The following is a 22,696-nucleotide window of genomic DNA, read 5'->3' on the forward strand; positions in this document are numbered from 1 at the left end:
ATAGAAGGATGGAGAGAGCGAGAGACTGAGAGACGGAGGAGTCAAAGCTGCTCCACAGGACTGATGCTCTCTCCATAAATTCTTTTTAATAAACCATGAAACAGAAGTGAGTGCTGTTTGTGAGAGACAATTGAGACACAAGTGAGACACAAGGGAGAGATGAGTAAGAGAAGAGTGAGAGACGAGTAAGAGAAGAGTGAGAGACGAGTAAGAGAATGAGAGACGAGTAAGAGAGTGAGAGAAGAGTAAGAGAAGAGCGAAAGACGAGTAAGAGAAGAGTGAAAGACAAGTAAGAGAGTGAGAAACGAGTAAGAGAAGAGTGAGAGACGAGTGAGAGAAGAGTGAAAGACGAGTAAGAGAAGAGTGAAAGACAAGAGAGTGAGAAACGAGTAAGAGAAGAGTGAGAGACGAGTGAGAGAAGAGTGAAAGACGAGTAAGAGAAGAGTGAAAGACGAGTAAGAGAAGAGTGAAAGACGAGTAAGAGAAGAGTGAAAGACGAGTAAGAGAGTGAGAGATGAGTAAGAGAAGAGTGAGAGACGAGTGAGAGAAGAGTGAAAAACGAGTAAGAGAAGAGTGAGAGACGAGTAAGAGAAGAGTGAGAGACAAGTAAGAGAGTGAGAAACGAGTAAGAGAAGAGTGAGAGACGAGTGAAAGACGAGTAAGAGAGTGAGAGACGAGTGAGAGAAGAGTGAGAGACGAGTGAGAGAAGAGTGAGAGACGAGTAAGAGAGTGAGAGACGAGTAAGAGAGGAGTAAGAGAGGAGTAAGAGACGAGTAAGAGACGAGTAAGAGACGAGTAAGTGAGTGTGTTTATAACTTGTCCAGCCCACATGCTGTGACGCTTTGCCTGGACTAACTGGAGGATACCGTGTGCCATCAGAAGGACTCGGTACTCTGCCTTCATTCAGACAGTCAGGACGCTGCTGGGTTCTGCCTCCTGATTGGTCAGAACATGTTGCTTCCACAGAGCAGGATGTGGTTCCTCTGAGCACTGGATACTGAGCTGTTCCACTCAGAGGTTTAGCTTCCTTTCCTTGTGTATAGGGATTTCCTCACCTCACATCAGACTGGGAGATGATCCGAGACCCAAAACAAAGACTTTTCTCTTATTTCTTTTAGTCAGAATGTTCTGAAATAAAGCTCCAGGGTTTCCTGCATGTTCGGTTTGAGGAAATGAACAATTACACACTGAATAGATCACCACACACACACACACACACACACACACACACACACACACACACACACACACACACACACACACACACACACACACGTCACTTTCACTATAATGACCTCAATATTCTAAGACATGAGGGTTGCATACAAGGTAACAACAGAGATACAGAAAAGGAGAGAGAGAGAGGGGGAGAGAGAGAGAGAGAGAGAGAGAGAGAGAGAGAGAGAGAGAGAGAGATGAAGAGATACAAAAAGGAGAGCCAGACAGAGAGAGGGAAAGAGAAAAAAAAGAGAAGCACAGAGAGAAAAATAGTAAGAGAGACATGCAAAGAGAGAGATAGAGAGATACAGAAAGAGTGACAGAGATGTGTAGAATGTGAAGGAAGAATAGAAGGAAGACAGAGAAAAAGTAGGAGAGAGAGAGAGAGAGAGAGAGAGAGAGAGAGAGAGAGAGAGAGAGAGAGAGAGAGAGAGAGAGAAAGAGAGAGAGATTAGCGCTCACCTGAGGCGTCATCCCGTGGCAGAGGTACAGGATGGGGACGTTGTCAGTGTCTGGGCCTTGATCCAAACACAACTCGCTCTTCAGGGAGTTCCTTAGCTGCACACAGACACAGACACCAGGCCATGCTTAGTGCTGAGAGACCAGAGATTCTCACACATACACACACACACACACACACACACACACACACACACACACATACATATACACACACACACACACACACACACAACACACATGCACACACATGCACACGTCCGGATTTATTACACAGTCACTGACCAACTCGTCATGACTGTGGCAGTGCTGAGAGACCAGCGCTTCACACACACACACACACACACACACACACACACACACACACACACACACACACACACACACACACACACACACACACACACACACAACACACATGCACACACATGTCCGGATTTATTACACAGTCACCGACCAACTCGTCATGACTGTGGCAGTGCTGAGAGACCAGCGCTTCACACACACACACACACACACACACACACACACACACACACACACACACACACACACACACACACACACACACACACACACACACACACACACACACACACACACACACACACACACACACAATTTTCACAATTCATTTTCAAAGCCTAAACTTTATAGGTATGCTCTGAATGTTTCTGTTTCTATAGCAACAGCTTACACGGGTATAAAGATGTCTATTTAGTCAGCATTTTTTTGGAAGGAGTCTCCAGTTCCAGTCAGAGGAAAAATCTTCAGCAAAGACAAATAAAAAGATACGATATTTATTTTGTTTTTACAGCTGCTGTAACATACAGTAAGCGCTAACAGGATGCAACTTGAGTAGCTGTAAAAGGATAAATAATATAAAATAAAAAAAACGACGTCTAACAGGAACAGGAAATGTGTTGGAAACTTGTTGTATAAGAGCGATAAAAGACAACACTTTAATCAGGTCACATGTTCCTACGTTTCCTCAGTGTTCTGTCAGAAGGACATGACTTTTTATCCTTCCCTTTACCTTTTGCCACTCGGTCCGGTGTGACTGCGCTATACACTCTTCTGTATTCTGTAGCTTCACTCCAGTTTGACTGACAGCCCTCAGTGTAACGAGGGCAAGAGCTGTTTCACAATCTGGAGGTAATTTTAATGAGACTAAGCCACGTTTTCTCCTCAGGAAGAAAGCACACCGCGAGCTGTAAGGTGTAAGGTGAAGGAGCCGCTACCATGGAGCCGAGTCACGTGTGTTAACATGGCGCTTAGTGAGAGGTGAAAAGACGTCCGGACGTTTTCTGTTCAGGATTTGACAGGAATCTATAATCAGGGCTGTGTCGAGCGGTGAGGAAAAAAAACCCATGGATTTTACTGATCCGGGAAGTTCAGAACCCTGAGACACGACGGCGAGGCTTCAGATGTTTGTGAGTCAAATCCCACATATACTGTACACAAACAACCAATATCTGATGGTGTGTTGATGATGATTTAAAACTGTAATATGGCTTGAGGTTTGAAATGTTCAACAAATACATACATTTAAATCTATGGTAATGTTTCCTGTTGGGTGTGTGTGTGTGTGTGTGTGTGTGTGTGTGTGTGTGTGTGTGTGTGTGTGTGTGTGTGTGTGTGTGTGTGTGTATGTGTGTGAGATGTGTACTTTTGTAAGTGTGGTGTGTGTTATGTGTACTTGTGTGTGGATGTGTGTGTGTGTTTATGTGTGTTATGTGTACTTGTGTGTGTGTGTGTGTGTGTGTGTGTGTGTGTTATGTGTATTTGTGTGTTTGTTATGTGTACTTGTGTGTGTGTGTTATGTGTATTTGTGTGTGAGTGTGTGTCATGTGTACTTGTGTGTGTGTGTGTGTGTGTGTGTGTGTGTGTGTGTGTGTGTGTGTGTGTGTGTGTGTGTGTGTGTGGTGTGTGTGTTATGTGTACTTGTGTGTGTGTGTTATGTGTACTTGTGTGTTATGTGTACTTGTGTGTGTGTGTGTTATGTGTACTTGTGTGTGTGTGTGTGTGTGTGTGTGTTATGTGTACTTGTGTGTTATGTGTACTTGTGTGTTATGTGTACTTGTGTGTTATGTGTACTTGTGTGTGTGTGTGTGTGTTATATGTACTTGTGTGTGTGTGTTATGTGTACTTGTGTGTGTGTGTGTTATGTGTACTTGTGTGTGTGTGTTATGTGTACTTGTGTGTGTGTGTGTGTGTGTGTGTGTGTGTTATGTGTACTTGTGTGTGTGTGTTATGTGTACTTGTGTGTGTGTGTGTGTGTGTGTGTGTGTTATGTGTACTTGTGTGTGTGTGTGTGTTATGTGTAATTGTGTGTGTGTGTGTGTGTGTGTGTGTGTGTGTGTGTGTGTGTGTGTGTGTGTGTGTGTGTGTGTGTGTATGTGTGTGTGTGTATGTGTGTGTTATGTGTACTTGTGTGTGTGTGTTATGTGTACTTGTGTGTTATGTGTACTTGTGTGTGTGTGTTATGTGTACTTGTGTGTGTGTGTGTGTGTGTGTGTGTGTGTTATGTGTACTTGTGTGTTATGTGTACTTGTGTGTTATGTGTACTTGTGTGTTATGTGTACTTGTGTGTGTGTGTGTGTTATGTGTACTTGTGTGTGTGTGTGTTATGTGTACTTGTGTGTGTGTGTGTGTGTGTGTGTGTGTTATGTGTACTTGTGTGTGTGTTATGTGTACTTGTGTGTGTTATGTGTACTTGTGTGTTATGTGTACTTGTGTGTGTGTGTGTGTGTTATGTGTACTTGTGTGTGTGTGTTATGTGTACTTGTGTGTGTGTGTGTGTTATGTGTACTTGTGTGTGTGTGTGTTATGTGTACTTGTGTGTGTGTTATGTGTACTTGTGTGTGTGTGTGTGTGTGTGTGTGTTATGTGTACTTGTGTGTGTGTTATGTGTACTTGTGTGTGTGTGTGTGTGTGTGTGTGTGTGTGTGTGTGTTATGTGTACTTGTGTGTGTGGGTGTGTGTGTGTTATGTGTACTTGTGTGTGTGTGTGTGTGTTATGTGTACTTGTGTGTGTACTTGTGTGTGTGTGTTATGTGTACTTGTGTGTGTGTGTGTGTGTGTGTGTGTGTGTGTGTGTGTGTGTGTGTTATGTGTACTTGTGTGTGTGTGTTATGTGTACTTGTGTGTGTGTTATGTGTACTTGTGTGTTATGTGTACTTGTGTGTGTTGTGTACTTGTGTGTGTGTGTGTGTGTGTGTGTGTTATGTGTACTTGTGTGTGTGTGTGTTACGTGTACTTGTGTGTGTGTGTGTGTGTGTGTTATGTGTACTTGTGTGTGTGTGTGTGTGTTATGTGTATTTGTGTGTGTGTTATGTGTACTTGTGTGTGTGTACTTGTGTGTGTGTTATGTGTACTTGTGTGTGTGTGTGTTACGTGTACTTGTGTGTGTGTGTGTGTTATGTGTACTTGTGTGTGTGTGTGTTATGTGAGTGTTTTTGTGTGTGTGTTATGTGTACTTGTGTGTGTTTGTGTTATATGTACTTGTGTGTGTTTGTGTTATATGTACCTGTGTGTGTTTGTGTTATATGTACTGTTATGTGTGTGTATGTGTACTTGTGTATGTGTCTGTGTTCGTGTGGTGTGTGCGTGTGTGTGTGTGTGTGTGTGTGTGTGTGTGTGTGTGGTGTGTGTGTGTGTATGTGGTGTGTGTGGTGTGTATGTGTGGTGTGTGTATGTGTGTGTGTGTGTGTATGTGGTGTGTGTGTGGTTCTTCTACTCTATCTGTGTCTTGTCCTCAGCCTGCTTGAGGATTCAGATTCCTCCTCCGTCTCTGATGAATGTCTCTGCTCAGGAGTTAGTTGTAAGCTGAACTAAAAGGACTGCACGCGAGCGTCTCCTCCTGCCCCGGGCTTGTAAATATTACACCTGTACTCCACTGTGAGATCTCACAACCTTTCAATTATAAAACCCTGACAACAGCGCTGGGAATTCTCCGATCTGATTGGCCGAGAGCTGCTGGTGGATTTATTTCCTGTAACAGCAGCCCTGACAGCTGTAATACAAATCACAGGATTATATTAATGCTCTCCTTCTAACACGTTATTGTTTCTATAGCAACTGCTCATTCACTTTGGATTCTTTGACTGGGATACGTTACGTGACACTGAAGACTCCTTCCATAAATGATAAATAAACTCCTTAAAGAAAACTTGCACACTTTTTTATCTTTGGAAAATAAAATATGGTTTGAGGTAAAGTCTTAAGGTTGTTGGGTCGATTTGGTCGATTTTTTTAGAAAAATAATTATAGAAAAATGAGGTTTCTGTGTATGTACAGTATGTTCAATCCAAATGTATTTGTATAGCTCTCATAGCAGACAATGTGTGTCTATAAAGTATCTGAGTGTGTGTGTGTGTGTGTGTGTGTGTGTGTGTGTGTGTGTGTGTGTGTGTGTGTGTGTGTGTGTGTGAGTGCGTATGTCTGTGACAGTATGTGTGTGTGTAGGTACGTGAGTGTGTGAGTGTGTTTGAGTGTGTGTATTTGAGCTTGTGTGTGTGTGTATATGCATGTTTATGTGTGTGTGAGTTGACAGTATATGTGTGTGTGTACGTGTGAGTGAGTGTGTGTGTGTGTGTGTGTGTGTGTGTGTGTGTGTGTGTGTGTGTGTGAGTTTACAGTATGTGTATGTGTGTGTGTGTGTGTGTGTGTGTGTGTGTGTGTGTGTGTGTGTGTGTGTGCGTATGTGTGTATGTGTGTGTGTGTGTGTGAGTTGACTGTGTGTGTGAGTGTGTGTACTGTACAGTATGTGTGTATGTGAGTGTGTGTGTGTCAGTGTGTGCGTATGTGTGTGTATGTGTGTGTGAGTTAACAGTGTGTGTTTGTATGTACCCGTGTGTGTGTATGTGTGTGTGTGTGTGTGTGTGTGTGTGTGTGTGTGTGTGTGTGTGTGTGTGTGTGTGTGTGTGTGAGTTGACAGTAGAGTGTGTGTCGCCTCACCACTCCATACGCGATGGTGTCTGTGTACATCCTCATCTCGGGGTAGATGTTCACCAGGTACCACCTGAACGTTTTACACTGCATTCTTTTCCTCAGGGCTTTCCTCTCAGAGATGTCACCAATGTCTATGCCAGAGTCCTACACACACACACACACACACACACACACACACGCGCGTTTTAGACGCAGTCGTTTTGAATCATTTTGGATGTAAATGATATTAAAAGTACACTTGTTAGCTAAATGTTAGCTTATGTGTTAGAAACTTTCACCTTGACAGAATGGAGGTAGGGGGCGGGGCCTGAAGCTTCCAAATGTGCAAAACAAAAATGTAAAAAAAAAAACAATGCATATTTGTGATTGGTGTCTTGTACCTGCGATGTTTTTATGGAGCTCCTACAGTACAGTAAAATGTGTTCCTATTAGCAAATCTGGAAATATAATTGAAAAACATTATCAAATCTTAACTGTGAGTAAACTCACAGAGGATCATGTGTGTAGATGTGGTGTGTGTGTGTGTGTGTGTGTGTGTGTGTGTGTGTGTGTGTGTGGTGTGTGTGTGTGTGTGTGTGTGTATGTGTGTTATTTGTGTGTCATGTGTGTTATGTGTGTGTTATGTGAGTGTGTGTGTGTGTGTGTGTGTTATGTGTACTTGTGTGTGTGTTATGTGTACTTGTGTATGTGTGTTATGTGTGTGTTATGTGTACTTGTGTGTGTTATGTGTACTTGTGTATGTGTGTTATGTGTGTGTTATGTGTACTTGTGTGTGTTATGTGTACTTGTGTATGTGTGTTATGTGTGTGTTATGTGTACTTGTGTGTGTTATGTGTACTTGTGAATGTGTGTTATGTGTACTTGTGTGTGTTATGTGTACTTGTGTATGTGTGTTATGTGTGTGTTATGTGTACTTGTGTGTGTTATGTGTACTTGTGAATGTGTGTTATGTGTACTTGTGTGTGTGTTGTGTGTGTGTTTGTGTGTATGTGTTATGTGTGTGTTATGTATGTTATGTGTACTTGTGTATGTGTGTGTGTTTGTGTGTGTTATGTGTGTTGTGTACTTGTGTGTGTGTGTGTGTGTGTTATGTGTGTTATGTGTACTTGTGTGTGTGTGTATGTGTACTTGTGTGTGTGTGTTATATGTGTGTGTGTGTTGTGTGTGTATGTGTACTTGTGTGTGTGTGTTATATGTGTGTGTGTGTGTGTGTGTTATGTGTGTTATGTGTACTTGTGTGTGTGTGTGTACTTGTGTGTTATGTGAAAAATAAAAAAATAATCAAATCTAAACTGTAAGTAAACTCACAGAGGATCGTGGAACATAATATAAGGTAGGGAGGATGATATCGTTATATCCCACAGACTGCGGCAGCACAGCGCACATCGGTGTTTGGCTCAGCAGCTGCCGAAAATCAGGAGCCAGAATACAGACGCTTCACCGTGGGAAGGAAAAGTCTGCGACTGCTAGTGTCCACGTCTTCGCTTCACATTCGCACCAAGTTTCCTTCTTTCTTTTTCTCTCCTCTTGCTTCACTTCCTGTTCCAAGCTTTGAACCATTCATTTGATCCATTTGAATTCTGCTACAGATTTTTATTTATTTATTCTCCCTTCTTCACATTTCCTCTGAACCTTCTCACCTTCTCCAACACTTACAAAGCAATCCTGAGGTCAGCAGCTGATGATGAGCTCGTGAAACTCTTAATGCTAGCTCTCAGTGCTGGGAAACCAAAATTTTGTTAAGAATTTTAAAATGTCGATGTATTGCTAGCATTTTATTAATAATGCGTTTTTTTTTATAAACTGTCACTGTTTTCTTGCCATTTTATTACGAACTTTAAAAAAGTTTCTCTTTTAGCTAGAATTTTGTTAATTATTTCAAGTGTCACTGTTTTGCTAGCATTTGATTAAGAATTTTAGGAAATTTCATTGTTTTGCTACAATTTTGTGAAAAAAAAAATCTCCCTGTTTTACTGTCATTTTATTAAGAATTATAAAAAAAACTGCCACCGTTTCCTTTCCATTTTATTACAGATTGTGTCCCGTTTTTGCTACAATCTTGGTAATGTTTTTTGCACAGTCATTGTGCACTGTGTCATGTTGAGTCATTGTGCACTGTGTCATGCTGAGTCATTGTGCACTGTGTCATGCTGAGTCATTGTCCACTGTGTCATGTTGAGTCATTGTGCACTGTGTCATGTTGAGTCATTGTGCACTGTGTCATGTTGAGTCATTGTGCACTGTGTCATGCTGAGTCATTGTGCACTGTGTCATGCTGTCATTGTGCACTGTGTCATGTTGAGTCATTGTGCACTGTGTCATGCTGAGTCATTGTCCACTGTGTCACTGTTTTGTTAGCATTTTTTTATTTTCAAGTCATCCTTGAAAACGTATTTCTTTTCCTTAGCTTTTAAGGGTGCTTTCACATCTATAGTTCGGTTCAAGCAAAAAAATCAGAAAAAAAAAGTAGCTTTTTAGCAGTTTTGGTTCCTTTTCACACCAAACCGATCGTTCTGTTCCGCACCAGTTGAAACGAACCAAAATGCAGTCATGTGATAACATCCACATCACTCATTGGCCACACGTCTTTGAGCGTATTTCCTAAACTGCTTCTCGATTGGTCAGAATAAACCTGCGGGAAATTTCAACGAAACTCCGGAAGTAAACAAAAAGAGGAAAATACAGGAAAATACAGCATACAGTACACCATGGAGAGACGACCGCACGCTGCGATTATGTTCGTGGTTGTAATCTACTACATCGCTTGTATACAGCATTCTGTGCAAAGTCTTAATTTTCAGAATGAAGCTTGAAAATATAATTTTAATGCACTGCAAACGGTGAAGACGCATCGCAAGACACTTCAGGAGGCGGCGAGCGTTACTTTTGCGAAACTGCGACATGCTCATCTTCCGAAAATATTGCCAACGACCCACTACGGCAGCCGGTTTAGTGCAAAATGCGCAATACTTTTTGCAGTTAGGTCTATTCGATCTCGGATCGTGTTCTCACCACAAACGAACCGTACCAGAGTTCGTTTGAAAGCGTACAGAGACCATCTCTTCAAGGAGGTCTCGGTACGCTTGTTTGGTCCACTTTTGGTGCGCACCAGAGTTCGATTGCTGCGTTCTCACCTGCCCAAACAAACCGCACCAAACGAGCAATCGAACTCTGGTACCGAACTAAACAAGGCAGGTGTGAAAGCACCCTAACACTCCCTGATTTTTATTTTTATTATTAGCCTTGATGTTTTCCTACCATGTTGTTTTGTTAATGTTTTTATAATTCATTTTTACAAAGATTATATTCTGGTGTATTTAAATGTGCTTTATAAATAAAGATTGAGATCGATTGATAAATTCTAACAATTTTAGAAAGTGCCACGGTTTTACTGCGATTTTGTTAATGTATTCAAAAACCGTCGCTGTTTTCTTGCAATTTTATAAAATTGAAAACAGTGCCATGTTTTTGCTACAACCTTGTTAATGTTTTCAAAAGTGCATTGAGTGCAATTTTACTAAACGTTTAAAAAAGTGGCCCGGTTTTGCTAGAAATTTGTTCATGTTTTTAAAAGTTTCACTGTTTTGCTGTCATTTTATTAAGAATGTTAACAACCTGCACTGTTGTGTTGCCGTGATGTTAACCTTTTTAAAAACATCACGGATGCTGTACGATCCTGCTCTTGCTTTACTTGGCTTCAGCTTTGCCGTGAAGCTCATAACCTCACAAGGTAAAACCTTCTCACCTGCTTCACCGCTTAAAAAAACCAATCCAAAGGTCAGGAGGCGAAGTTAAGCTCCTGGAACTCTTCACGCTAGCTCTCAGTGCTGTGAAGTACAAGGCTCCTGTAGCTCAAAGCTCAGGATTGGACAGATCGTCCAATCCGCTTGACCTCTGTGCTTTTCTACATTCCTCCTCTTCTCAGAGCGAAGCCTCGGCCAAGCGACAGGCGGCGGGCTCGCTGTGCCTTCTGTTCCTTCTAAACGAGCTTAATTGCTGTGTGGTAGATAAACGCACGGTTCCAGTCTGAGCTCTATAATCTAGTAAGAGCGGTTGGAGGACACGATCCACGCTAAGCGACTCCAAACCACCAAAATGCTCACATAAGTCACTAAACAAAAACGACATGCATTTCTCCGTATAGCCTTTCTTCTTGCTTTCTTTCTTTCTTTCTTTCTTCCTTTCTGTCATCATCATGCAGATTAAATGAGTCTGTGCTGAATTTGTATTCCACAACACATACACACACAGGGAGAAAAAAAATAAACATCTGCTTGGAACTGATTGCGCTAATCTAATCTCTGTACCTAAGCTAGTAGCGGATAAAATTAGCGCAGGCTTTCTGAGAACATGACGCAGCTCATGTTTATACAACTCAAAACTGTTTACATGATGGTGTGTTTAAGTAGTAAATGAGCGGTGTATGTGTGTGTGTGTGTGTGTGGAGGGGGGTATTCACCTCCTGTGGAACATTCCAGGCCATGTAGACATGGCTCTTGAACTCGTCCATCCACACCTCGGCCACTCTCAGGGCGTTACGCCGCATGTGCGCGGTCAGGTCCTCGGTGTACGGCTTGTGAGCGCGCTCGATGTGGGCAATACGGGCACAGGGCAGAACCTCCACACTTCCACCACACTGCCACACCTATACACACACACACACACACACAAAATCGGACGTTAATTACATGACAAATAAACATGGGTCATAGTGTGAACTGTTAAAGCATTCAGATCTGAGCTGTACATCTCATCCTGTTTTATACTTTGGAGGAAGTGGTAACTCAATGGTTAAGGTTTTTCAAATCCCAGGTCAACCAACCTGCAACTCCAGGGCCCCTGAGCAAGACCCCCAATTGTTTAGCTGTGTAAATGATATAAACATAAGCTGCTCTGGATAAGGGCATCCACCAGATGCCGTAAATGTAAATTCAAAAAATGTAAATCTTTGTACATTTTGAGAAGACTTTCATTAGACGAATGGATGGATGGATGGATGGATGGATGGATGGATAAAGAAAATACACACAATGTTTCAAACCTATACCTTTACTTCAATTTCTCCCACTGAAAAGCTTTTATTTGTATTATTTGTATAGTTTATTAGCACGTCCTCGCGCTACTGTCCCGTCTCGTTGGCTTACTGTGTGTTATTAGTTTTAGGTAAATCGTTGCAATTCCTAACAAGACTTGCATGTCGTGTGGAATATCCAGTGCTCCGACTCTCCTGGAGTTGCTGTATAGTTAAAGAACTGGACTGGAGAGCAGAGAGGCAGAGTGTGTAGTGTGAGATTGAGTGTTACGGCTGCCTAACCTTCAGCTGTTCCTCTGTTACATACTGATATCCCACACACACACACACACACACACACACACACACACACACACACACACACACACACACACACACACACACACAAGAAATCTCTTCGAGTACAAGCTGAGTGCTACAACATGCAATATTGCAGTAATACAATATGATGCACGAGGCTGCAGCCGATTGATTTACAAATCTCTTTCATCTTGTTCATTTATTAATATTCATATTAATATTTATTATTTATACTTTTTATCCACTATGATAAAAAAAAACTAGCTGCATTTAAATTATCCTCTGTCTAATGTTCTCTCTAAACATGTTCTGGTCAAATTGAGACCAATTTTAGTTACTGGGATAATAATAATAATAATAATAATAATAATAATAATAATAATAATAATAATAATAATAATAATAATAATAATAAAAAGTCTTTAACTCGATGCTAAATTTTATAAATAACATTTGTGGTTCATGTCTACAATTCTAAGAGCGTGAGTGAGATCAGACTCTGTTGTGAGGATGTTGAGGAGACTCAAGAACCAGTTCATCCCAGAGGTGTTCAGTGGGAATGAGTCAGAGTCATTGTGCACTGTGTCATGCTGAGATATTGTGCACTGTGTCATGCTGAGTCATTGTGCACTGTGTCATGTTGAGTCATTGTGCACTGTGTCATGTTGAGTCATTGTGCACTGTGTCATGCTGAGTCATTGTGCACTGTGTCATGTTGAGTCATTGTGCACTGTGTCATGTTGAGTCATTGTGCACTGTGTCATGTTGAGTCATTGTGCACTGTGTCATGCTGAGTCATTGTGCACTGTGTCATGCTGAGTCATTGTGCACTGTGTCATGTTGAGTCATTGTGCACTGTGTCATGCTGAGTCATTGTGCACTGTGTCATGCTGTCATTGTGCACTGTGTCATGTTGAGTCATTGTGCACTGTGTCATGCTGAGTCATTGTCCACTGTGTCATGTTGAGTCATTGTGCACTGTGTCATGTTGAGTCATTGTGCACTGTGTCATGCTGAGATATTGTGCAATGTGTCATGTTGAGTCATTGTGCACTGTGTCATGCTGAGTCATTGTGCACTGTGTCATGCTGAGTCATTGTGCACTGTGTCATGTTGAGTCATTGTGCACTGTGTCATGCTGTCATTGTGCACTGTGTCATGTTGAGTCATTGTGCACTGTGTCATGTTGAGTCATTGTGCACTGTGTCATGTTGAGTCATTGTGCACTGTGTCATGCTGTCATTGTGCACTGTGTCATGTTGAGTCATTGTGCACTGTGTCATGCTGGAACCTAGAACTAATATCTACACTGTGTTTCCAGTTAATCAAAAGCATCAGATGACTTTACCCATCCATCCATTTTCTGCAGCATTTATCCAACACATGGTTTACAAGGAACCTGAAGTCTGTCCCTGGGGCTCTCAGGGCACATGGTAGGTGGTCATCCTGGACAGGGCATGAATCCATCACAGGGCAACCACACAGACTAGGAACAATTTCAAGATGCCAATCAGCCTACAACACATGTTTGGAGTAAAGGAAGGAAGCGGAGAACTGAGAAAATCAATCCCTTAAAGCTGGAGGTGCGACTCTTAGGGTGAGAAGTAAAGCACAATAAAGAACAACCATGTAAATGTATTGAGCACCAAGGATTTAACCCTTTAACGTTAATTCTATCATATTTGCTACATGAGCTTTAAGCCTCTGCATCACCAATATTATCAGGACATTATTGAAAAACCTGACTTGTCTTCTGTCCCCTGGCAAATGTATCCACGTATCACATGTCTACAGTGGGAAATATAAACTCCATCTTTCACTAAACAAGAACAGATACTGCTTTTTTGGCTTCCGGAATAAATTCATTCATTCATTCATTTTCTACCGCTTATCTGAACTTCTCGGGTCACGGGGAGCCTGTGCCTATCTCAGGCGTCATCGGGCATCGAGGCAGGATACACCCTGAACGGAGTGCCAACCCATCACAGGGCACACACACACTCTCATTCACTCACACACTCATACACTACAGACAATTTTCCAGAGATGCCAATCTACCTACCATGCATGTCTTTGGACCGGCGGAGGAAACCGGAGTACCCGGAGGAAACCCCCGAGGCACGGGGAGAACATGCAAACTCCACACACACAAGGTGGAGGCGGGAATCGAACCCCCAACCCTGAAGGTGTGAGGCGAACGTGCTAACCACTAAGCAACTGTGCTCACCCCCCCGGAATAAATTGTATTTTTTAATTAAAATTTTAGTTGAAAAAAAAAGACAGAAAGACATTTTGAAATGTTCCAAATACAATGAAAAATAAAAGCAACTGGTGGTAAAATCCTGTGGCAGAAAATTCACGATGTCACTCCTAAAGATTCTTGCACAAAGTATCCAAGACTCCCGTTGACTAGAGTGCATTTTGTGCTGATATATTTTTCTTTACATACATTTTAAACACATTTCTATTCCTAACCTCGCTTTATGAAAGAGTCAGGAACGATTACAATCCTTACAATCAGTCTGGACCACCACATCGAACACGAGCCTTTATCGAGCTCTTAAAATGAGCTGGCGAGTCTGGACCCCTGCTGTAAACCCTGTAGCTCCTTCTGGCATATTTACCAGCAAAGATTAGCCAGGTTCTCCGTATTCATTCGGGAGACGATGAAAAGAATGAATCAGGGGAAAATGTTATAAAATAGCTTTAAGAGCAAACTACAAACTATTTTGAAAAAAAAAAATCACTTTAAAAAAAGCTTTCACTTATGATGATGATGATGATGATGATGAGGATGATGATGAAATCACATGGTTTGTGGCAAAATTAAAAGAGTTAAGCAATCGTTTATTTAGCAGTTAACATTATCTGTAAGATCTGTGCCAACTAAATACCAAATCCTAATCTGGACCTCACTGAACTACTCAGCTACAACGTCGCACAGGAAAAAGTGAAATTAGGGCGGGGCTTAAAAATCAAAAAGGATATTTTCACATCAGCCGTGACGCCTTTCCTGCATGAAGCTCCGCCTTCTTCCTAGTCACGACGGTTTACGCACGCACGATCTCACTACGTCCTACTTAGGACTCGGGGGTCGTTGGTTGAAAGTGTGGTTTTTAGTGAGCAGTCCAACGCAGTGCCCTACTGAAGTCTGTTAGAACAGCAGTGTGTGATGAGGAAAGCTCTCAACAGAAAGTCTGTCAGTGAAACTGCATTACAAATAAAACATCGTGTTCTTCTGACTCCGGAGCCTGTATAGAAAAACTGCACACAAAAACTCTTCCGTCCTTTAACCCTTTCTACCGGTTCAGTGATGTCAAAAATCTGACATTTTCCATCAAACAAATAATTTACCATCTGTGAGTCTGATCTAAAGCGAGTCAGGACTCTGTTGGCTTTCAGTGTCAGACGTGTGTTTTTCTCTCTGTCGATGATCTTACACAGAATTTTAGTGGTTGATGATAAACATTTGTTTTTCTTGTATTGTAGAGAAAAATAGAGACACTTATGAAACACTACAAATTCTTAAAGCTCTGAGTGGCTACTTTCGTATGAGCTTCAAATTAACCACCATTGTGGAGTGAGACATGACCGAGACATTTAATACCGAACATGGACACAACGATTCAGGAGCAAACTCCATTTTTTTGGGAATGGTTCAGAATACTAAAGATACAATTTAATGTTAGTCTGGTGAAACTTTAAAAAAAAAAAACAGAAAAATGTAAGATGTGATGTGCCTTATGCTGCAGAGTGTGTGTGTGTGTGTGTGTGTGTGTGTGTGTGTGTGTGTGTGTGTGTGTGTGTGTGTGTGTGTGTGTGTGTACTCGGCATGTGGCCAGGTCTAAAGAGAATCTGTTCTGCTCTTTGACTAAACAGGGAGCTTCTGTCACTCAACATTTACTCCTAAACCTTGATTCAATCAGGTTTACTGCAGCGAGCCAATACTGATTCCAAACACCATCAGTTCATATAGACTGAAGCGTCAATCATTCAAGCACACACACACAAAACACACACACAAACACACACACACACACACACACACACAAACACACACACACATATACAAGCAGAGTACTCAAGGAGAAACTTTCTGCTGTGACTCAGACACACGGCACTGCAGCCGAGTGAATCGGTGAGTCAATTCAGTTCTCGATTCACCGGTTTTCAGTTTGACCGAAAAGCTTCTTGTTAATTTTTTCTTTTTATTTATTTATTTATTTATTTATTTATTTATTTATTTATTTATTTGTAAATCATGAATGAGCTGACTCAATTGATTCAATTCACATTTCGAAGAAGTGATTCATTTCATTGGTTCTTTTTTTTTTTCAGTGGTACGTTTCAGTGATTCGTTTAGAAATTCATTTCAGTGACTCACTTTGCCTCGCTTTCTCCAACAATGATTCAGCACCTATTACTCACATGAACCTTTGTAAGAACAACTTCTAGAGTATTTTAGGATACAGAGAATAAAAGCTCACATATATCCTGCTGACACAGAGTTTCCGAGTTCCGGCTTGGGGTTCCATCAGACACGGCCCACACACGTAGGCCATCGGCCACCTGACAGCCGTCATAATGACCCACAGAGTGTCAGTGTTTTATGTTCTGCTTGAACTGTACCTGAAGCACAAAAAGCTAAACTTTTTGAGCAAAATAATTACTCTAATTAGAATCCAGATGTCTCCACTATATCTTCACTATCTTTATAAATACAATTTTGACATTTCCAGATACTTGAAAAAACTGAAAAATGTTTTTGTTTTTTTGTTGTTACTTCTGATATTCCTACACATCTTCACAGCTTATTTACGAATAAAATAGTGACTGAAAATGTAATACAAAAGTGACATGACATACGGCTAAGTACTCAGAATTTGTTCTCTGCATGTAACCCATTCAAAGTGCACACACACACACTGTGAACACGCACCCGGAGCAGTGGGCAGCCATTTATGCTGCGGCGCCCGAGGAGCAGTTGGGGGGTTCGATGCCTTGCTCAAGGGCACCTCGGTCGTGGCCGGTCCGAGACTCGAACCCACAACCTTAGGATTACGAGTCAGACTCCCTAACCATTAGGCCACGACTTGCCAAAAAGGGGAACCACTGGAAAAAAAAAAAATATATACACATATATACACATAATTATGGTTAAATTACAAGTGTTTTTTTTCCGGTCAACTCTTACCCACGATTCAGCTCTCTTATATCATACAGCTACACGTTACCAACCGAGAAGCGAAGGCTGACGTGTGTTTCCTCTGAGACACATGAAGCACGTTTTTAAAAAAAACTGCTGCTCATGCTGCATCACATGGCAGAGTAACATTACACACACAGAGGAAATTTCTGTCAAGGTTCTTCCTCATACCTGAGCTCACAGACACCCTTATTTTTGTTCTAATCTCTTATTCATTCATTCATTTTCTACCGCTTATCCGAACTACCTCGGGTCACGGGGAGCCTGTGCCTATCTCAGACGTCATCGGGCATCGAGGCAGGATACACCCTGGACGGAGTGCCAACCCATGACAGGGCACACACACACACACTCTCATTCACTCACACACTCACACACTACGGACAATTTTCCAGAGATGCCAATCAACCTACCATGCATGTCTTTGGACTGGGGGAGGAAACCGGAGTACCCGGAGGAAACCCCCGAGGCACAGGGAGAACATGCAAACTCCACACACACAAGGCGGAGGCGGGAATTGAACCCCCAACCCTGGAGGTGTGAGGCGAACGTGCTAACCACCGTGCCCCCCTTCTAATCTCTTATGAAAATAGAAATTTATGCAAACCAAAGTTGCTGACATGAATTTTTTCTCTCATCACAGAGTACTCTGCTCTGCTCGCAGCTCACGTCTGGTCGGTGAAAGCTCCGGCGTGTAAACTGCAAACCTGAGACCAAAAGCACACAGCAGGGAAAGTCTCTCTACTCAGCATCAGCATCATCTGCCACACAACGAAGACACGACAAGAGCAGCGGCTTCTGTCCCTGATTGCACACAAGCTCTAAATCATCGTGTCGCTGCTTCATCAGCAGTCAGTGAACCCTTTACCCTCAGACTGCCAGAGCGCAAAAGGTGAAAAGAGAATAAAGAGAGAGAGAGAGAGTGATAAGAAGGATGAAAGAGAGAGAATAAAGAGAGCAAGGCCTCACACTGAGCTCTTTATTGTCCTTCAGACACTGGTGCTAGAAATAAAAATACCCATGACCCTCGATTTTTACTTCCCAAGAGGAAGTCTGGCACACACACACACACACACACACACACACACACACACACACACACACACACACACACACACACACACGTACACAACAGGCTTTACTGGAGTTTGAGATCTGGATTATTTGCATTGTTGCAAAAATTGGAGCAGAATTGAACAAGGATTCTGATAATAATGCTACAGAATTTGATGTCAAAAATTTCTGAAAGCAAATACAAGTAAAAGCTGGAGACATGTGTCCAAAGAGTCTCAAACTCAAGAGTCTCAAACTGGATTCACACTCAGTCTGGTTTCTGTCTCAATCTGGATTTACTCTCAATCTGTGCTCTGCCTCAATCTGGACTCTGTCTCAATCTGTGCTCTGCCTCAATCTGGACTCTGTCTCAATCTGTGCTCTGCCTCAACCTGTGCTTTGCCTCAATCTTGACTCTGTCTCAATCTGTACTCTGTCTCCATCCTGACTGTCTCAATATGGACCCTTCTTTCCGATCTTGAATTTAATAAAGATGGTCTTAACTCCAGACTCTGCCTCAATTTGTGCTCTGCCTCAATCTGGACTCTGTCTCAATCTGTGCTCTGCCTCAATCTGTGCTCTGCCTCAATCTGGACTCTGTCAATCTGTGTTCTGACTCAATCTGTGTTCTGACTCAATCTGGACTCTGCCTCAATCTGGACTCTGTCAATCTGTGTTCTGACTCAATCTGGACTCTGTCTGAATCTGTGCTCTGCCTCAATCTGGACTCTGTCAATCTGTGTTCTGCCTCAATCTGTGCTCTGCCTCAATCTGGACTCTGTCTCAATCTGTCTCAATCTGTGCTCTGCCTCAATCTTGACTCTGTCTCAACCTGTGCTTAGCCTCAATCCTGACTCTGTCTCAATCTGGACTCTTCTTTCCAATCTTGAACTTAATAAAGATGGTCTTAACTCCAGACTTTGCCTCAATTTGTGCTCTGCCTCAATCTGGACTCTGTCTGAATCTGTGCTCTGCCTCAATCTGGACTCTGTCAATCTGTGTTCTGACTCAATCTGGACTCTGTCTGAATCTGTGCTCTGCCTCAATCTGGACTCTGTCAATCTGTGTTCTGCCTCAATCTGTGCTCTGCCTCAATCTGGACTCTGTCTCAATCTGTCTCAATCTGTGCTCTGCCTCAATCTGGACTCTGTCTCAATCTGTGCTCTGCCTCAACCTGTGCTTTGCCTCAATCTTGACTCTGTCTCAATCTGTACTCTGTCTCCATCCTGACTCTGTCTCAATATGGACCCTTCTTTCCGATCTTGAATTTAATAAAGATGGTCTTAACTCCAGACTCTGCCTCAATTTGTGCTCTGCCTCAATCTGGACTCTGTCTCAATCTGTGCTCTGCCTCAATCTGTGCTCTGCCTCAATCTGGACTCTGTCAATCTGTGTTCTGACTCAATCTGTGCTCTGCCTCAATCTGGACTCTGCCTCAATCTGGACTCTGTCTCAATCTGTCTCAACCTGTGCTTTGCCTCAATCTTGACTCTGTCTCAATCTGTACTCTGTCTCCATCCTGACTCTGTCTCAATCTGAACTCTTCTTTCCGATCTTGAACTTAATAAAGATGGTCTTAACTCCAGACTTTGCCTCAATTTGTGCTCTGCCTCAATCTGGACTCTGTCTGAATCTGTGCTCTGCCTCAATCTGGACTCTGTCAATCTGTGTTCTGACTCAATCTGGACTCTGTCTGAATCTGTGCTCTGCCTCAATCTGGACTCTGTCAATCTGTGTTCTGCCTCAATCTGTGCTCTGCCTCAATCTGGACTCTGTCTCAATCTGTGCTCTGCCTCAATCTTGACTCTGTCTCAACCTGTGCTTAGCCTCAATCCTGACTCTGTCTCAATCTGGACTCTTCTTCCCGATCTTGAACTTAATAAAGATGGTCTTAACTCCAGATCTTCTTGTGGTCCCTGTATAAACTGATGTGAAGCTCCAGTGCCAGAAGCTCCCAGCTGTTCAGGTCCTGTAGGTCTCCATGCACAGAGACACTTAACTCTCAGGACCCTGGTCACCTTCCTACTGCGAACATCCTGCCTGCCGCTGCGTTCGGGACCATCGATGGCGAATTCGGGACCACTGTGTTGACTTTTTTTGTGACTCCTGATGCAATCAAAATGATTCACTTTCCATTTCTACACAAAGAGAGCTGGCAGGGGAATAAAAACACACTATGCTCTCACAGGAAAGCAATCAGCAGGCCATTATCGAGAAAAAGAAATCAGGAAAGTGTGTCGTCGAGGGTGGAACTATTGTTAACGGGAGTCACATCACCCTCCTCCTCCTCTTCGTCTTCCTCCTCATGCTCTTTTTAGAGTGATTGATGATTACACTATTGCTTGCAGTGAAAAGCAGCGTGTGTGTGTGTGTGTGTGTGTGTGTGTGTGTGTGTGTGTGTGTGTGTGTGTGTGTGTGTGTGTGAGAGAGTGTGTGTGTGTGTGTGTGTGTGTGTGTGTGTGTGTGAGAGAGAGAGTGTGTGTGTGTGTGTGTGTGTGTGTGTGTGTGTGTGTGTGTGTGTGTGAGTGTGTGTGGGTGTGTTGTTGGGTGTGTGGTGTGGTGGGTGTGTGTGTGTGAGAGAGTGTCGTGTGGTGGGTGGTGTGTGGTGTGTGTGTAGTTGGTGTGTGTGTGTGTGTGTGTGTTGTGTGGGTGGTTGTTAGTGCCCGCGGTTTGTGTGTCTGGTGTGTGTGACTAGTAGTGTGTGTGTGTTGTGTGTGCTGTGTGTGTTGTCGTGTGCGTGTTGGTGTGTGTGTGTTGGGGTGTGTGTGTGAGAGAGTTTGTGTGTGGTGTGTGTGTGTGGGTGTGGGTGTGGTGTGTGGGTGTGTGTGTGTGTGTTGTGTGAGGTGTGTGTGTGTGTGTTGACAGAGTGATGTGGTATGTGTGTGTGGTGTGTGTGTGTGTGAGCTGTGTGTGTGTGTGTGTGTGAGAGAGAGTGTGTGTGTGTGTGTGTGTGTGTGTGTGTGTGTGTGTGTGTGTGTGATAGAGAGAGAGTGTGGTGTGTGTGTGTGTGGTGTGTTGTGTGCGTGTGTGTGTGTGTGTGTGTGTGTGTGTGGGTGTGTGTGTGTGGTGAGAGAGAGTGAGAGAGAGAGAGTGTGTGTGTGTGTGTGTGTTGTGGTGTGTGTGTGGTGTGTGTGTGTGAGTGTGTGTGTGTGTGTGTGTGTGTGTGTGTGTGAGTGTGTGTGTGTGTGTGTGTGTGTGTGTGTGTGTGTGTGTGTGTGTGTGTGTGTGTGTGTGTGCGTGAGTGTGTGTGAGTGTGTGTGTGGCTCCTGGATCAGCAGAAGACGATTATTACAGAATCTGATACGAGTATTTGCGGCGCATGGCCCATAACGCTTTCTGCCTATCTATTATTAGCTCTCCTAAGGGACTCGGACAACTCCTCTGCCTCGTCTGATCAAGCTCATGCTCCGAGTTAAAGAACATCTTCAGATGAATATGTTACAGCCTGCGTAGAAAAAGCCCGAAAACAAAATGATGAAACTGAGCAAAGATTGAGGCAACGTACCGCTCTAAATTTTTTTCTTCGTTCCATTTTATCTCTGATTTATCTCGGCTTAGAGTTTACTAAACCCACACTGATTTCGGATTTGTTTTCAGGAAAGACTTGCGCAGCATAAAGAGGATAAAACCTGCAGACATGGTGTGAAAAATGATGCTGCCAGAAAATATTCTTTAGAGTGATAATAGAGATGTTGTTTCTTGCTGATTCAGGTTTGTGATGGATGACAATGAACAACACCATGAATGTTACAGGCATTCGGTTGTTTGAAATGGTTCAGTATCTCATTGTATGTGTGTGTGTCTGATTGTGTGTGTGTGTGTGTGTGTGTGTGTGTGTGTGTGTGTGATGCGAGTCTTGTGGTGCACTGGTGTCCCATCCAGGAGGTATTGAGTACGTGCTCAGTCCGAGTGCTTAACAAGTGTCCAGATTCCTATACAAAATAAATTGATTCAATTCTATTTGACATCATGTTTTTCAGATTTCCACTGAACTCACCCTCGTATATTATCAGAGCTATAAATGTGCGATTGCGAAGTCATTTCGTGTCACAAATACAACCTACAACCTGCTGCTTTAACAAAATGTAAGGATTATTACCACTTTTCTCACTTCCGACTCCTTTTGATTCGGATTCAGATTGAAATTGATTCTTTTATTAGCTCTTTATATGTTTGCTTCAATTTGACACTGAAAATAACTATTAAACCATCAAAACAAAAGCATTAGGGCTTGAAGCATGTAAGGGCTTGAAGCATACCAAAAAATATATATTATTCCTTGTTTAGAAAATATATATCCAACTGAGAAGTGAAATTTAATGATTCGATAAATGAATCATAATTATTTTAACCAAACAGTACAGTAGCTCTATTTTTTTTTTTTTTTTAAAAAAACAATGCCATGTTTCTGCAAAACTTCAGCTGTTTCTTTGGCAATAAATGAATAAATATATGAGTAAATTAAAAAAATTGGG

At 42.5% G+C, this 22,696-nt stretch overlaps 1 protein-coding gene across 1 annotated transcript in view; it reads right to left on the reverse strand.

The window, feature by feature from the left end:
* The window catches only part of galnt18b (UDP-N-acetyl-alpha-D-galactosamine:polypeptide N-acetylgalactosaminyltransferase 18b), a 121,381-nt gene that overhangs the window by 9,380 nt on the left and 89,305 nt on the right, over nucleotides 1-22,696 (reverse strand). Inside the window, exons 7-9 of the mRNA XM_047810384.1 lie at nucleotides 11,090-11,275; nucleotides 6,637-6,774; nucleotides 1,681-1,776 (exon numbers count right to left, since the gene is read on the reverse strand). Coding sequence (XP_047666340.1) covers nucleotides 1,681-1,776; nucleotides 6,637-6,774; nucleotides 11,090-11,275 — 420 coding nt within the window. The remainder of the gene's footprint in view (nucleotides 1-1,680; nucleotides 1,777-6,636; nucleotides 6,775-11,089; nucleotides 11,276-22,696) is intronic.

This window comes from Tachysurus fulvidraco, chromosome 2 (assembly GCF_022655615.1).
Source record: "Tachysurus fulvidraco isolate hzauxx_2018 chromosome 2, HZAU_PFXX_2.0, whole genome shotgun sequence".
In the NCBI taxonomy this organism is placed as follows: Eukaryota; Metazoa; Chordata; class Actinopteri; order Siluriformes; family Bagridae; genus Tachysurus; species Tachysurus fulvidraco.